Source organism: Aethalodelphis obliquidens, unplaced genomic scaffold (assembly GCF_003676395.1).
Source record: "Aethalodelphis obliquidens isolate GAN/ISIS:26980383/991018 unplaced genomic scaffold, ASM367639v1 scaffold89, whole genome shotgun sequence".
Taxonomy (NCBI): Eukaryota; Metazoa; Chordata; class Mammalia; order Artiodactyla; family Delphinidae; genus Aethalodelphis; species Aethalodelphis obliquidens.
In genome coordinates, this window is record NW_020838033.1 from 4,015,818 (window position 1) to 4,034,183 (window position 18,366).

An 18,366-nucleotide genomic window follows, 5' to 3' on the forward strand; every position below is an offset into this window, starting at 1 on the left:
GGATTATGAGCAGTATAAAAAGGAATTATCATACTCAAAATGTTTTAATTTTTAAATAAAAATGTATCCACATATTTCTTATATAAATTAAAACTTACTATAATTTTTTAAAAGAAGAAAAAAGCGAGTTTCTAAACTGTATGTCCAGCATAATTTTGCTTGATCATAAAATGTGAACATATCCATACATATTAAATAGATAAATAATTTTTAAAAGGATACATATTAAACAGTTAACAATTGTTCTTCTAGAGAACAGAGAGATGGAGGAATTGCTTTTCACTTGAAACTCACTTTAAGGTGCATAGTAAATTATAATTTAACTTCTCTTCCAAGAACAAATACTAAAGCAACAACTTAATTTAACCCCCATTACCAGTCCCAAATTAAATCATAGGCCTATAACTGTCTTATTTTTGCAAAATACAAGTGGGCAGAAGAAAGACACGTCCCTGAAACACATTAAACTGAGAGATCTGAGGCTACTTTAGGACAGCCAAAGCAGATGATGCTAAAACTGACTTTGTCTAAAATAATGGTACACTTCACGGAGACTGCATGCCATTTAATAAGCCATAGTCCAACCCAGCCACAGTAAATAAAAGCTACAAGAAAGTTTACTAGGCTAATTCTTGGTTAAGTTTTACTTAGATTTCAATTTGATCATTTCCTTTTTAGTACCACTGGCGTTAAGCAAAACAACTACTTACAAATACTATTTGGCTGGCTATGCACCTTCAACTTGAATGCGTATCCAGGCCTAATTCCACAAGAGAAAAACATTATTTCCAATTAAGATAATGTGGAGTGGCATGGACATATATACACTACCAAATGTAAAATAGATAGCTAGTGGGGAAGCAACCGCATAGCACAGGGAGACCAGCTCGGTGCTTTGTGACCACCTAGAGGGGTGGGATAGGGAGGGTGGGAGGGAGATGCCAAGAGGGAGGAGATATGGGGATATATGTACATGTATAGCTGATTCACTCTGCTATAAAGCAGAAACTAACACACCACTGCAAAGCATTTATATCCCAATAAAGATGTTAAAAAAATAAAAAGGATAACGTGGAGCATATATATTCTCCCCTGGTTCCCAGCCTAATGTTGAATTGAATCCTGTAGTTTTTCATTTTGTTAATTCATCTCTGAAACAATATCGTTACTGGAAATACCGACAAGACCCCAGTCACTTGACAACAGCCAGAACATGTAAAGTATAGAAAAATAAAACTGGATCCTAGGTAGGTATATAGTATAGACAAGACTAAAAAGGTAATGTAGTGAATTATCACACATTTCATATAAATATATATTTGATAGCTGTTAGAAGGGTCAGATAGATCTTGGCCATAACTCCAGAACAGCTTGAATTTTATGGATGGGATCATTTTTAATGCAAATTTCAGATTATTTAAATAATTTAAACACTCTAGAAGATGATAATATTGCTTCTTGGTATTCTTTCTGATATTAAACTTTTTTTATTCTACTAAACCTACTTGATCTTTATCTAGACATGTCTGTTTATTCATAAAATACTATATCCTAAATGTTTACTATTTTTCACTCAACAGTGGTATACTGCTACCTTTCATCTTTAATAATATATTATGATAAATTGAGTAAAATGCTGCCCAGACTTTATACATCAAGCCTAAGAGCAAAACTTGCAAAGAAGCTGAACACGAAGCCTTATAAACTTATATTCAAGATTCTACAAATACTTATTATAAAACTTTTAGTATCTCACTCCTAGTTCTCATGAGGAAGAATTATAGTAAAGAAGGTAATCAAATCAGTTTTATTCAACATATGAATGATACACTAACAGCTTTTGCTACAAATGTAATTTATTACATAGGTATCTGAAAGGAATTTACAACTTAGCGTGATTTATCCAGAATATTTGTTCATGGCTGTTTAAGAGTTACTTAAGTTGGCTAGTAAGCCAAAGTACAGGTTCAATGCCCATGTTTTGCAGTCCCCACAAAATTAACTTTGCTCAATTCTTTCGCCACAAACTCAAGTGTTAATCAACCCTAACCAAACATCTTATAAATACTTGCTATAGATCTAAAGAATAACAATGGGTAAACTGTTCACAACAACCCATTCTCGGGGCTTCCCTGGTGGTGCAGTGGTTAAGAATCCGCCTGCCAATGCAGGGGACATGGGTTCGAGCCCTGGCCTGGGATGATCCCACATGCCACGAAGCAACTAAGCCAATGAGCCACAACCACTGAGCCTGCGCTCCAGGGCTCGCGAGCCACAACTACTGAGCCCATGTGCCACAACTACTGAAGCCTGTGCGCCTAGAGCCCGTGCTCCACAACAAGAAAAGCCACTGCAATGAGAAGCCCGCGCACTGCAATGAAGAGTAGCCCCTGCTCGTTGCAACCAGAGAAAGCCCGTGCACAGCAACAAAGACCCAACAAAGCCAAAAATAAAAAATAATAATAATTATTATTATTTTTTTGCAGTATGCGGGCCTCTTACTGCTGTGGCCTCTCCCGTTGCGGAGCACAGGCTCCGGACGCGCAGGCTCAGCGGCCATGGCTCACGGGCCCAGCCACTCCACACCATGTGGGATCTTCCAGGACTGGGGCACGAACCCGTGTCCCCTGCATCGGCAGGCGGACTCTCAACCACTGCACCACCAGGAAAGCCCAAAAAAATTTTTTTAATAAAATTAAAAAAACAACCCATTCTCAGCTGATTCACTTCACTGTACAGCAGAAACTAACACAACATTGTAAAGCAATTATACTCCAATGAATGAAAGAAAGAAAGAAAGAAAGAAAGAAAGAAAGAAAGAAAGAAAGAAAGAAAGAAAGAAAAAGAAAAAAAGAAAGAAAGAAAAAGAAAGCAAGCAAGCAAAAAAAAAAATTCTCAGTCAGCATGCCCTAGAGGCAAGTATAAGAAACTTCAAGTCAACTGGATTAAAGTTCCGGCTTTTACACTCAGCTATTTAATGTTGGTAAAATAACAGCCTTCCAGAGTATCTGCTTTCCTACCTATAAAATAGCAGAAAAATATCCCCTACCTAACATACAAGATTTTTTTTTAAGTTCAAATGAAATCATAAATGGGAACATGCTCTTTAATGTGTAAAACACTATATTAAGTGGTTATTTAAGGCAGTTCAAAATATCTGCCCTACTAAAGGAAGGTTAGCAGGATGCCCTCCGTAAATGAGGGTCAGTATTATTCAGTCATTCATAAATTCCTTAACAAAATTTATTCTTTGCTTTAAAAACAAATGGAACAATATGTGTATAACTACCTACTATATAATTAATTCCCGGAATTACTGGTGAAAGTGTTACTTTCCTGTTACTCTTCTTCTAACCCTGTTTAATTTCTGCTTACATCTCTGAGAAATGTCCAGCTTTAGAGAAGAGCAGTTACTCTGATTAGCTCTATCATTAGTAGTCCCACTGTTTTGTTTCCCTAAAGATGTACCAGTAAAACCAAAGAAATTACTAATGAAAACATACCTCTTTTCCCTTGGTTGTCCCTGGTACAGATAAGTATAAGTAATTCATACCTGTACTTTTTGAAATAAATTTTGGACTTCCCTGGTGGCACAGTGGTTGAGAGTCCACCTGCCAATGCAGGGGACACGGGTTCGAGCCCTGGTCTGGGAAGATCCCACATGCCGCGGAGCAACTAAGCTGGTGCGCCACAACTGCTAAGCCTGTGCTCTAGAGCCCGCAAGCCACAGCTGCTGAGCCCATGTGCCACAACTACTGACGCCCACGCACATAAAGCCCATGCTCTGCAACAACAGAAGCCACTGCAAGGAGAAGCCCACATGTCACAACGAAGAGTAGCCCCCACTCGCCCCAACTAGTGAAAGCCTGCGTGCAGCAAACGAAGACCCAATGCAGCCAAAAATAAATAAATAAAAAATAAATTTATTAAAAAAATAAATTCTTACACCTGACAGTATAGTGCTAATATTTTTTAAAAGCAGCCTCAATGGATTTTTTCTTTTAAAAGCTCTAAGTAAAATGTAATGCGTCTCATATAAGCAGTATGAGGATAACAGAAAGTGTGAATGCTTTTCATGAAATTGGTTCTTATCACGCTCCCATATAGCTATCTCTGCATTTACCAGAACCCACTAAATTATTTTTCTCATGCAGTTTTCTTCTTAACTAGACAACAAACTCCCTGAGGAAAAGACAATGCTTTGGAGCAGCTTCGTACCTCTAACACCTATCAATATCTGACACATATTGGTGCTAAATAAAATCTGAACAGAACTGAACTATCAATACCATGCCCTGGTTTTCTTTTTCTTTTTAATTTATTTATTTTATTTATTTATTTTTAGCTGTGTTGGGTATTCGTTGCTGCGCGGGGGCTTTCTCTAGTTGCAGCGAGCAGGGGCTACTCTTTGTTGAGGTGCGAGGGCTTCTCACTGCAGTGGCTTCTCTTGTTGCGGAGCACGGGCTCTAGGCATGCAGGCTTCAGTAGTTGTGGCACCCGGGCTCAGTAGTTGTGGCTCACGGGCTCTAGAGCTCAGGCTCAGTAGCTGTGGCACACGGGCTTAGTTGCTCCACGGCATGTGGGATCTTCCCGGACCAGGGCTCGAACCCGTGTCCCCTGCATTGGCAGGCGGATTCTTAACCACTGCACCACCAGGGAAGCCCGCCCTGGTTTTCTATAATGAGATTTTCTGTGCCCCGGACAAGGTCAGATAAGCTTTGCTGAGTTCCCAGACATATTTGTTCTTGGTAGTTTGAGAGGCTGTAGTGTGGTGTGGTGGTTTCATTAGTAAAACTGAACGTATCTGATTCATGTAAAATGTACAAGTTGTAAAAGAACTGTATTTTAGGTGCTATACATTAAATATTGCTCCTGTTTCTAGGGCTGAAACATCTAGGATAGGATATAAACTTACGAAGAGATATTGGTTTTATAATGGCAAATCTATGGTATGTAAATTGATTTCCCAGCTTGCAAATACAAGTTAACTTTGTACTCTTTATCCCAGTGTTTCAAGGGATTAGTACTGTACAACAAACTTCACTGGTGATTCTGATTAGACATTCAGGTTGTTACTTATTTATCTCTACTATGGAATTCAGTTGCCATAAATTAAATTTAGTTTCATTTATTTCTCCTTAATAATACCCATTTAACTCAGGGAGTACTAGAGGTTTTAGGTTTAATCTTTTTTGTTTCTATTGAGGTATAATTGGCATACAACATTATATTAGGTTTAATCTTTAACATTAATCCAGTTTGTATTAAGACAGGGAAATAGATATTGGAAATCTTATTTTAGAGCTGTAAAGACAGAGAAGTAAGTGGTTTTCCCCAGCGTTCAGTTTGAGTTCACTGTACTGTCAACATTAGGCCCCTTGAGTTCTTGATTCCTATAGGCCAAACTTTTCTGTCTGGACCATTTAGGGCCTATAATCCACCTTCTGAGGCAAAAAATCTAAATACAATTTTTCTTTCTTAAGGAACGTGTTGACCTCAGTAAAACTGCATTTTTTGTTGTTGTGTAGATCTAGATTTGGGAAGCTGTTTTTGTATAACTCCAGTCAGCTGTGACTAAGAACACTGAATATAAAGTCCTTTATCTTCCTGAAGTTACCATTCATGATAATGTTAGGAAAGTTACATTATTAAATAAATGCTTTAACTTATCCAAGGATACTTCCAAAATATATCATGTTTCCTTCCTACAAACGGGTTGAAGAAGTAAGTTATGATGTGATTTTTGCAACGTGAGTGTCTTCAAATGAAGGACATGTAAATAATTTTCCAAATAAACTGGTAAGGATGAGTGTGGGGAAAGGGTATTAACAATGCGGTGCTCTTTTAAAAAAATAAATGCATCCCTACTTACTTGTCCATGTTCAGTCATGCCATAGCTTTATTTTCTACAAATCAGAGATGGAAGAATGACCAGTTTCTGGGGTAAAAGCTGACTGTTTTAAATGTCAACTTACAATTTAGTTCCAGATTCTCATCTTAGGAGACATATATCCACATTTGCCTAACAATGAATGCAATAATGGTTACAGTATAAACTCCAAATTGAAACACTGTTAATTACTGTTCAACTACATTGGTTAAAATTCATAGATGTTCCTGTTCAATAAACCTGATATATAAAATTGAATCAGATGAAAAGAGATCATTAGTTACATTCTTTCCTTTTAATACACTTTTTCCCAGCCAGGGTTCAAACTCAGACTTCAAAGCTAATGCTCTTAAATAGGTTCTCTATATATAAATACATAAATTCCATAAATATTAAAAACTGAATCATAACACCCTAAACTCCAGGATATCACACAATCATATCCATTCCTCACTCCCTTGGCAAAAGTCATTTGGACAGATACACCATAGTTGTATATACATAAACATGTACATATGGTTTACACGTACTTGTGGTATATACACATACCATACTTTTTGTCTTTTTCTTTCGCCAGTGCCCACCTCCATTTTTATCAAAATTCAGGGCAAAAACAAGCAGGAATCCAAAGCAGAATATAGGTTCAGGTCACAAAGGCTAAGTAAGTGTTTTGTGTTTAACAGCAGTTAAAAACAAAGAAATGTAAGAACACTGGCAATAAATTGAATATCTAATATCTAACTCACAGCAAGTTGGGGGATTTATTTACAGAGAATCACAGAATTTCCATGTGAGAAGGAACCTTAGAGTTCAGATAGTGGGGTCCAGAAGGCAATTAACCCAAGGTCACATAGATACACACGTGTATGTGTATGTAATATACATACACGTGTATTTCATAGTTCAGAAGTTACTTCCCCCTGTAAAATCCTAAAGACATCATCTTAACGTTTTCATTTTCTTTTTTTTTAAATTAATTGATTTATTTTATCTTATTTTTTGTCTGCATTGCATCTTTGTTGCTGCACATGGGCTTTCCCTAGTCGCAGTGAGCAGGGCTACTCTATCTATCTATCTATCTATCTATCTATCTATTTATTTATTTATGGCTGTGTTGGGTCTTCGTTTCCGTGCGAGGGCTTTCTCTAGTTGTGGCAAGCGGGGGCCACTCTTCATCCCGGCGCGCAGGCCTCTCACTATCGTGGCCTCTATTGTTGTGGAGCACGGGCTCCAGACGTGCAGGCTCAGTAATTGTGCCTCACGGGCCCAGCCACTCTGCGGCATGTGGGATCCTCCCAGACCAGGGCTCGAACCCGTGTCCCCTGCATTGGCAGGCAGATTCTCAACCACTGAGCCACCAGGGAAGCCCCAGGGCTACTCTTCATTGCGGTGCGCAGGATACTCATTGTGGTGGCTTCTCTTGTTGCGGAGCACAGACTCCAGGGGTGTGGGCTTCAGTGGTTGTGGCACGTGGGCTCAGTAGTAGCTGTGGCTCACGGGCTCTAGAGCACAGGCTCAGTAGTTGTGGCGCACGGGTTTAGTTGCTCTGCATCATGTGGGATCTTCCCAGACCAGGGCTCGAACCCATGTCCCCTGCACTGGCAGGAGGATTCTTAACCACTGCGCCACCAGGGAAGTCCCATCTTAATGTTTCCGTCCTCTCCTTACTCAAATTAATTTCAGAATTAGAACATTAAAGTACATAGATGATCTAGTTCAAAAAATAAGATGACAAAAAAATGGATAACGTATTCTAACAAAAAACTCTGGAAAACCTTGCAGCTAACATTTATAGTTAATATTAAATTGTTAATTTTCTCCTTTTTTTAACATCTTTATTGGAGTATAATTGCTTTACACTGTTACGTTAGTTTCTGCTTTATAACAAAGTGAATCAGCTATACGTATACGTATATCCCCATATCCCCTCCCTCTTGTATCTCCCTCCCACCCTCCCTATCCCACCCCTCTAGGTGCTCTCAGGGAGCTGGTCTCCCTGTGCTATGCGGCTGCTTCCTATTAGCTATCTATTTTACATTTGGTAGTATGTATATGTCAATGCCATTCTCTCACTTCGTCCCAGCTTACCCTTCCCCCTCCCTGTGTCCTCAAGTCCATTCTCTATGTCTGCATCTTTATTCCTGTCCTGCCCCTAGGTTCTTCAGAAATATATTTTTTTAACTGTTAATTTTCAAGGAACTGCAAATCCCTTCTCTTTTTTTTCCTTTCACCCCACCCACCTCAAAAAAGGAAAAAAGAAAACAAAGAACAAAACAAATCTGGCTCTTCGCTGGTAACTGCAATTCAGGACACAGGCAGTTGGCGATGACCTTTCCAGGGCCTAAACTGTCAACCAAGGATGACAGAAAGAAAGCATAAAAGAAGAGGTACTCTACATTTAAAAACCTGCCCTAATCTAGAAATTTACTGCTTTCTTTTGGCCTGTCCCTCCTGCCACATAAATACCTTCATACTGCATATAGTAAAAAAAAAAAAAAAGTACTCAGAATAGCTATACCTATGGCATATTCTTATTATTGTAAATTGTAGTAAAACTGAGAATGTTTTTCCATTTTTTACTTTTGAATGATCATGAAGAGTTAGTATATGCACCCCTTGTTGTTCTAACCCATTCTGAAAGTACAACTCTTTTCATGTCAGCAAAGATCTCCCACTTTCTCAGTCCCCGAGGTATCTATTTCTTCTTGGTGGGAAAAAAAAAACAAAGAAACCCTTAGCTACAAATTCTAAGATAGGGAATAAACCACAGTCTGACTCTGAATTCTTGAGTTTTGTCTGTGCATGTACCCATAATTATCCACTCTTGTTAAAATATAATTAATTTATAACTCTTTAAGTCATGTAGGAAATATTATATAAAAATAAAGTAGCAGAATAAATCAAAAATAAATAAATAAATGATCGTGAAATTGTATCTGCCTGCATCCTTCAGTTAATCAGAAAGTTACACTCACCAACAAATATCACAATAGCTTTTACATTTGATTATATAAAACTGGGCAGGCATTCGATATATTGCCAACCTTCACCTCCTTGTTACTAGATATGATTTCTGTCTTAGCACCAAAGTAATGCATAAAATCAATTTACTATTTACTTTCAGTGTTCTATTTCCCTTTTTTTACTTTTTACTAGAAATTCCTGGGATCAAGGATAAAAATGACAGAAGACATTGCCAATATATGTTTCATAACTGACTAAACCCTTGTCTACCATGTTTTAATAGGTGACTTTTACCTCAGAGCAACTTAGAAGACAGCAAAATGGATTAAATTACTTACATTTCCACCTGATTACAACTGTCAGATATGAGGCTTATTAAAGCCAACAGAATATCATAAAATCAAATTGGAGGAAATATGATTCGGGAATAAATAGGTTACTTACCTATAGCTTTAAATCACATGCCTGCTAAATCGTTACTCGATATGTGCTGAAAATAACTAGCCAGCAAAGCCATTCTTTTAACAGAAATAGTCTTCAAAAGCTAATGCAAATCTGTTTTGGATTTATTACCTTTGAATACATACCTTTCTTTTTAAAGTTATATAATAAAGCAACATGAATCAAGCATAAATACTACTGCATAGTTCAATACCACCACCTACTGTAGTTGCTATTAAGTTAAAATCTTTTTATCAAATGGGTTCAAGTGCATTAAGACATAAAACTATAAAACCACAGGTGGATGCCTTCATTTTTCTGAGGCAATTTTTGGGTAGGGGTCTGATCTAAGAATTCACTAAGTCTGGGATATTAAATAGGAAAACAGTGTAAAGACAACTGCACAAGCAGCTAAATTTGGTCAGTTTAAGGGCATTCTTTCTTCTTCCTCCCTCCCTTGGATTTTCCTGGTGTAACGGAATATTTTATTTTGGACATCTAAAAATACCCTTGCAAGACCACAGTATTAGTTAGATTACTGAAATTTTTAATTTAGTTTCCAATCTGTCACCAGTTGGGAAACAGTAATCTAAGGGCTAGCAATAACAAAAGTACTCATTAATTTAGAAGAAATATGAGACCAAAATTTCAAAAGAGGCAACTCTGAGGATGAAAATTGAAGGATTTTTTAAAATTAAGATTAAAAAACAACACCAATACTAACAGCTAAAACTGACAAAAGGCCTAGAACATGAAGACATGACTTTAAAAGTGTGGATACTTCTAACAGAAATACTGCTTTAATGAATGAAAATCTTCAATGTAGAAACAGATTACATCGGGGCTTCCCTGGTGGCACAGTGCTTGAGAATCCGCCTGCCAATGCAGGGGACACGGGTTTGAGCCCTGGTCCGGGAAGATCCCACACGCCGCAGAGCAACTAAGCCCGTGTGCCACAACTGCTGAGCCTGTGCTCTAGAGCCCGTGAGCCACAACTACTGAGCCCACGTGCCACAACTACTGAAGCCCGTGCGCCTAGAGCCCATGCTCCGCAATGAGAAGCCACCGCAATGAGAAGCCCGCGCACCACAAGGAAGAGTAGCCCCTGCCCGCCGCAACTAGGGAAAGCCCGCACGCAGCAGCGAAGACCCAACACAGCCAAAAATGAATAAATAAGATAAATAAATTTATTTTTTAAAAAAGAAATAGATCACATCTTATAACTAGGATTAAATATCAACAATACATCTTGTGAAGTTTTTGCCAAGTTAAAAAAATTTAATGACTTAATGGAAAGCATAATTTTCAATACATAACTGTTTATCTTATATATACTATAGCAAGACACAAACATATGTTTATTTTAAATAATGAATGACTACAATATAAGTACATGATACAGTGTACTGTGCTTCAAAAGGACCCATGATTATACAATAAAGAAATATCAGTAACATTATTCAAAAAAGGACAGATTGTCTGAATGGGCCTAAAAAGCCCAGACTTTTAATTTGGATTTTCTATAGTAATGTTAGATAATTGCTTTCAAACCAATCTCTAAAGCATTAAAAACAAAATTCCTTAGTTTTACTAGTACTCTTTCCCATTGCAAGGCCTTTCAAATAGAGTGACACAAATGACTCTCACCCACTGGAAAATATAACATTTTCCACATGCACCAACTTGGAAAATATGGTTATTTACTATGCAGAATGTTCTTTAGGTTAGAAGATAAAACCTTAAGGGAGAAAAAGGGTCATTACTGCAGTCTTAACTGTACTGTGTGACTGAGCCTACAAACTTTAACAAAATACTGGAGTGGCTATTTCAGAAGAAAGGACCAAGGTCGGCTTTTATTCAAAAATTACAGATTCATAGGATCTGGAACAAAAGGAACCTTAATAATTGATTCTAACTCCCTTTTCTTACAGAAGAGGTAAATGACCAAACCAGAGAAGTGAAAAGAGATGACCAAAGCTACAGTTAGTTGGTGACAAAAATCAAGGTTATCTAATATCCAGTTCTCTTAACTCCCAAAGCAGTATTTTCTTTCTGCCACAGAACAGTTTATGATTTTTCTTATTTTGGACAAATTGAAGCAATAAAATGAAGCAGGTAAAGAAATATTACAACCTAATCATACAAACTGTAGTATTACAGATTTATCAGAGAGGCAGTGAGGTATAATGAAAAACAATAATGAACAGGGATTCAAAATACCCAAATTGGAACTCATCACTTCCTAGCTATGTGAGTCTTAACATCTCCGGGGACTGATTAAACTGTAAAATGGTATGTGAATGTCAGTGAATGTTACCACTATAACTTTTTTTTTTAAGTTATACTTTTTAATAAACCCAAATAAGAATTTTTTCCTCCAATAATACTACATTCTCATAATGGAGCTACTAAGAGTATGACAAGTGGAGAGTCCTAACTGAAAAAAATCTAAACTTGGATTCAAGGGCTAGCTTAGATATTTACACATGTCTGTCATTAATTTCACTATGTTAAGATAGCATTGGCTACAGCACTTAAAAAGAAGGATAGCTGTATTCTCTCGATAGCAAAAGCAAAATAAAATATACTGGATGAAGAACTTTAGGAAAGCTCTTTTCCACACATTTTATGGGCTTTTATACTATGTTATGCTAAAAACAGAGCAGAATGATAGAGTGGAGTAAAAAAAAAATTGCAGATTGGAATCTTGGCTCCCAAAAATACTAGCTGTGCAACTTGAATACTTCTTGGGCCCTAGCTTTCCTCAAAAGAGAATTGTGAGAATTAGAAGTAACCAAGGTAAGACATCTAGCTCAGTGCACCTGGCATACAGGACATATTTAATAATCATTATTAAATTTGAAAGGAAATTATCAAAATTTGCCACAAAACAAAGCGTACTGCAAGTAATATAAAAGTATTTGGGGCTTCCCTGGTGGCGCAGTGGTTGAGAGTCCACCTGCCGATGCAGGGGACACGGGTTCGTGCCCCGGTCCGGGAAGATCCCACATGCCGTGGAGCGGCTGGGCCCGTGAGCCATGGCCGCTGAGCCTGCGCGTCCGGAGCCTGTGCTCCGCAACGGAAGAGGCCACAACAGTGAGAGGCCCGCGTACCGAAGAAAAAAAAAAAAAGGATTTTAATGAATTTCAATTAGAAGACTAAGACAATTCAGTATGCATTATGTTAACTTATAAGGGTTATTATAGTACAGATTTAATGCCAAAGTGATACAGCAAAGAACAACAATAATTTTCACACCTCCATATCTTTTTTTAAACTCTTTTATCCAACAGTCATCTACTTGGCTATTCTACAGGATACTACATAGCTGCCTAACAGATACTCTTCTCCCTTGATTTTAACTTAAAAATTTTTTTTTCTACAACTCTACCACTGAGTGTGAGATTTAAAGTGTGTGGCCTTCACTTACAACATCCAAAAGCATAATACACAGAATATTCCCTAAAAAAGGTTTTAAAGAATTAAATAAAAAACAATAAGCTTTAGTTATCTTCTGCCCAGATAAAAAAATGTGGCCAAGAAAACAATCTTTCACTTTTTGTATTAACCATAACTAATTTGAAATTAGTTGTTATATATTTGCTATAGAAATTTCCCGCACTCACAAAAATTTTCAGAGCTATCTGCTTACAATCATAAAATTATCAGTCCTTTAAAAACCTGTGATTTTTGAGAATTAAAAAAAAATGTAAATATTTTAGATATGAAAAGGCTGCTTCATCTTATCTACATCTTTTATCCATTGAAAGTAAACATTTAAAATGTTTTCAACGAATTAGCAAGGTTTATTACTTCATGAGAGACCAAAGTTTATTGCTTTATTACCTGTAAATTAGGTCATTAAGGGGTAAATGACTTTAAGAAACATCAGACAATGAAACTCATTAACACATATCATTTCCAGTCCCTTCTCATTTTTATTTCAGCATGAACACTTCACTTCATAATAAGAGTAGCCTTTTGTTTACAAATAAACACTGCAGAAGAAGGAGTTTTCCCTCCCTTTTTATCTTAGACATGTTAAGAAAACTTTAGTTGTACCAATCAAGGTAAACAGACATGCTTGCAGGACTTCCCAGGCAGCACAGCAGTTAAGAACCCGCCTGCCAATTCAGGGGACATGGGTTCAAGCCCTGGTCCAGGAAAATCCCACATGCTGCGGAGCAACTAAGCCTGTGCGCCAGAACTAGCCAGTGTGCTGCAACTACTGAAGCCCACGTGCCTAGACCCCGTGCTCTGCAACAAGACAAGAAACCACAATGAGAAGCCTGCGCAGCACAATGAAGAGTAGCCCCCGCTCGCCACAACTAGAGAAAGCCCGCGCACAGCAACTAAGACCCAGCGCAGGCAAAAATAAAAATAAATTAAAAATAAATAAATTTATTTTAAAGACCCAGACATGCTCAAGAAAGCAATACATTCTCTTATTATTTTAGTACCACCAGTACAGATAAACTACAAATTAAAATATAAGATAATTACAAAAACAGGATATAGCAATGCATTTTTAAAGCACAAACTACAAAGAACTCTTTCCAACAATTACTCACACAACCTAAAAGTGAATAGCAAAATGATAAAGAGCTGACTGTAATGGCAAAAGGCCACCCTCCACTCAATTCTTCAGCATTTGGGTTTCCCTTTGAAGATTTCTGTTAAGTGCTAAATATCTGTTCAGTAATTTTAATGGCAGTCTGGACTTTTACAGTAGTACTGAATAGGAAACCATCATAAATTAAGTTTACTGGGTCTCTCTACACTAGGGCAACATAAAATTCTATTAAACACCAAAACATATCTACTATAATAATTCCTTCCCATGATGAAGGTAAATATGAAGACTCTAAGGAGACCAATTCCTTGATTTTTCTCCACTCCTGGCCTGCAACAGTAACACTGTAGCTCTGCAGTTAAACTCTCCCCAACACTCCCTGTCTTGATCTTTATGGGCAAATTAAAATATTTTTCCCATAAGCATAAAAAGAAATCAAGGAATAGACTAAACTGAAGACCTTGGGTAACAATTTCATCCTCTGCAACTAGTTGGCAAGCTTCCTGAAACTTCTGTCTCACCGTCTTACAATTTCATCCTTCAAATGGAAATGAAGAAAAACACCAAGTGAGATGTACACTGAGCTGTGAGTGATCCCAGGTCAGCCTGATTCTCTGCCAAAAAAGGCCAGGCAACATTTACTCTTCTTGCTGTAGTTTCTTTCTCTTTCTTATCCCCTCAAAACACCTTCCCGTATATTACTATACTACTGTAATTCACCTGTAGCTACGATACTTCACTTCCCAAAGGAACCACTTCCTGACACTGACTACTCTCTAAAGACGCTTTCGGATGTTTTATTTCCTCACCCATTCCTTAATTCCATTACTATAAACCTCTCTCGCCAGAGGTGGAGTTCTTAGAGACAAAGAGACTTGAATGGATTTTAAGTCTCTCAGACCTTCGTCCCAACCTCAAAGCCTGTACACGTCTAAGAGTTCCCAGAAACAATGAGCTACAAAAGTACAGACTAAACGGGAAAGAAGAGGAAGTATCAGAACAATACCCAAAGCAAACAGCACCGAAAACTCGTGGTCGTCTCTATCATCTCAGTCTACCACCCCCACTTCCCTAGTTTAACCAAGGTCTCTCAAACTCGGAGAAAAGCCCCCTAGCCCATAATTTCCCCCTCGCTTCACGAAGAAAGTGGCAGAAAGAAAAGAAGCTAGCTCCCTCCGGTCGATCGGAGCTGTGATGCTTTTTCTGCCGGGTGAAGGGAGGCAAGCCAAGGGTTGTGTAAAGAATGGAAAGCTGAGTGATACTGGGGGGAGGGGGAATTAGGGCGCCAGAGCTAATCCCCCGCCGGGGCCCCGCTGGTGGAAGAGGCAGGAGGCGACCGGTCGGGAGGAAGAGGGAAGCCGGGCTGCACTGGGCTTTCGGGTCGCGAAAAGGGGGAGAGAAGTCTGGCAGTCCTAGAGGCCGGGGGGTGACGGCGCCAGACAAGGGAGGAGGCTCAGTGCGGAGCGAATTTTTCGGGGCACGAGAGAGGGAATCGCCTTCCTCCCGCCACCCTAGCCCCCTCCAAGCGCACACCTCAAACCTGCTCTTGGTCACTCCGTTCACGTCCCTCCTCATGGGGCCGGCGGGTGCGGCCGGGGCCGGGCGCTGCGGCGTGCGGAGTGCAAAGACTGGGGGCCCCGGGCAGGCCCGTGAGTTCCGGCACCGAGAGGAGGCAGAGGAGCTGCGGGCAGGGGCCGTCGGCGGGGAGGAGAGACCTCTCGACTCCGGCGGGGCCTCCTCCACCTCCCGCGGTGTGGCGACGACTGGTCGTCGCTAGCTCTTCTCTCTCCTCAGCCTCAACTTCAACCCAAAACAAAAACACTCCCCACCTACCAGCAACGCCGCTCCTCATTGGGCAGAGCCGCCCGGGCCTCGGAACTGCGTGGGGAGGGGGAGGAGGAGGAGCGCGCGGCGGCGGCGGCGGTGGCGGCGGCGGCGGCGGCGGCGCAGGACCACCCCTCCCCCACCCCCGGGTGCAGCCGGCGACCATCAGCCCGGGAGCAGCCGGAGCGCGGCGGCGGCGGCGGCGGCGGCGGCGGCGGCGGCGGCGGCGGCGGCACGAGCCCGCTCTTGCCTCCAAGGCAGGAAAGCCCACCGCGAGAAGGAGAGGCAGGGAAGTGCCTATGTGTCTGTGTGTATTTATGTATGGGAGGGGCTGTGGGGCGGATGCGAGTGCGCGCGTGCTCGCCGACCGGTGAGAGAAGAGAAAGCAGGACAACTGCACACAGCACCCGAGCCCACTCTCCTCTCCTCCGCGGGCAAACAGCACGCACCAACTCACTAAGCACTTGAGCTGTCTGTCTTGTCCTCCCAGCCCCCTAAGTCTTGTCGCTTCCCCGATAGCCTGTGCTGGCGCACATGTCCTTCCCAGCCACCCAACTCCCTTCCCCTATCACTCACTGTCGCCTTGAACCCAAAGTGCAGCAGGCGGTCCCTACTCGGAGCCATTTTCCTCGTCTCTGGTTGTCTCTAGATTGGGGCAGTGCTGCCGCCGCCGCCGCCGCCGCCGTTGCTGCCGCCTCCCCCGCCCCCGTGAATTGCATTACCGGGTGCTGCAGGGAGGCTTGGGGGGCCGCTGCGGAGCGTGGATCTTCCTGTGCATGGATCAGGAGGACAGAGGGACAATTGTGCTGCCCTCTGCTCCGGGGACGTGCGGCAAGGCGCACCTCGTGCCTTGGGGTCAGGGGGTGCAGTGCAGGAGCTGGGCGACCATTCCTTTAGCCGGGGGAGGGGCGCGCTTTGGTGGAGGTGGGGGCGGGTGAGGCAGAAAGGCCTCGGCTTCACCCGCTCCTCCGCCGCCCGACCGCCGCAGGCACCCAATGGGCTCTAGTGCCTACCCGCCCTCCAATCAGGGCTCTGGTTGGTGAGAACCTGATCCTGACGCCACTTTGGCGGGAGAAACAAGCGTGTCTGAAGGAGCAGGCGGGGGCGCTTGCCCAGCCGTAACATTCATTATGACTTTCTATAGAAGCTAGATTGTGTCATATTTTAGCAACCCCAGCCCTCAAGGTCTCAAAACTTATGATCTAATTTCTATGAATTAACGAATAAGAGTTTACCCTTAGAGCGACAAACTACAGAATTGTATCCCAAAGATAAAATATTAGAAACTATCATAAATTCTAGCAGTCCTGGCTGGACCACTTCTAACTGTATTACAAAGTAGATGAGTTTGTCTTCTTACCTCTTTTCACTTGCACATTCAGTGACTGGCTTATTAGGAATGTCTGATTAAGAGATGAGCTTATTTAAGAGCAACTAGTGCTGGAGATCTTTTAAAATAGGCATATTTTTGCTGGAAGGCTTATGAACCAACTCTTCAAGAACTTTTTAAAATTTTTTTATCCTAGAAAGGGCTTCCTAAGCAAGGAACCCAGCTTCAGAAACTCATTCTCAGGCCCACAAAGCCAGGTCTAGATGTTACAGCCTCCTCCCGTCCCAGATACTTTTACTGTTATTGCTTCAGTTCAGTCAAATAAGAACAGCATTTTAGTTGCATCTCATCTAAGAGCAGTTTTCTCCCAGCAAGCACTGCTGATGAATTTAGTGACGAAGGCCTGCAAAAGTTAGTAAAACTGGCTTGAGCAGATAAATCAGATGAAAACTTTCACGGGTCTGTTTCCCTAATTTCAATTATACTTTCCAGTTAATTTCAAGTAATACTCAGCAAAGACTTTTACTTTGTTAGTTAAAATTTTTTGACTGGACTTTTAAAAAGCTGAATAAACAAAAATTATTCAAAGGTTAAAAATTTATTACACATAGGCATGTTGCTTTTTATCAAAGAAATTTATTCGCATGTAAATAAACACGTTTTTGTAATGTTTGGGGGGAAAAAATCCCACAGATTTTTATCTACTTTCAAAAAAATGAAAAACCCCCAAGTATTTACAGAACGGCCATATGCACAGAAAATCAAATTTGAAAAGATTTTAGAAAAGACCCTCCCCATCTGCTCCTGATGTACATTTTTGAAACAAAATTTAAAGCTCAGCTTTTGCAACTGAGCATGTTTCCCAACCTAGCTTCTGATATGTTAAGTACTTCCTACCCCTCAAAAAACTAACTCAAGGGTAGAAATCAGGGGGGAGGGAGATTGGGGGGGGGAAAAAAAAGGTAAAAGAAGATGAGATTGCTTAGGGATTGTGAATAATGAGTTTCCTATACTGGAATCTGCTTTAAGTGACTCAGCTGGATACTATGACTCACTGGCTCCCTGGAAGGTTTCTTTTGAGAATTCATAATAGTGCTGCCCTAAATTTTCAAACCTAGGCCTTAAGGAAAATCCTTCCAAGAGCCACCAACCTCAAGCCTAGTTTTGGCAATTATATCCTGCTTCATTCCCACCGCCTCCCCCCCCAATACTTGTTTTAAAATAAATTGATTTTTGAACCTGGAATCTTCATGTACATCAGAGCAGGTTTTGACCAAGAACCCCTAACATGAAGCCAAAAGACAGAAGAGGAATCAGGTCAAACTAAGAATACATAAAGACTCC

At 40.5% G+C, this 18,366-nt stretch overlaps 1 protein-coding gene across 4 annotated transcripts in view; it reads right to left on the bottom strand.

Moving 5' to 3' along the window:
* Positions 1-18,334, bottom strand: part of FBXL20 (F-box and leucine rich repeat protein 20) — a 114,540-nt gene extending 96,206 nt beyond the window's left edge. Inside the window, exon 1 of one of the 4 annotated variants that reach the window (XM_027094416.1) lies at positions 16,415-18,334. Coding sequence is in view for 2 of the 4 variants with exons in the window: in XM_027094413.1 (XP_026950214.1) it covers positions 16,269-16,316 (48 nt within the window). In the remaining 2 variants the exon portion in view is untranslated. The other 3 variants (XM_027094415.1, XM_027094413.1, XM_027094414.1) reach the window with 3 other exon arrangements.
* Between the last annotated feature and the right edge of the window lie 32 nt (positions 18,335-18,366).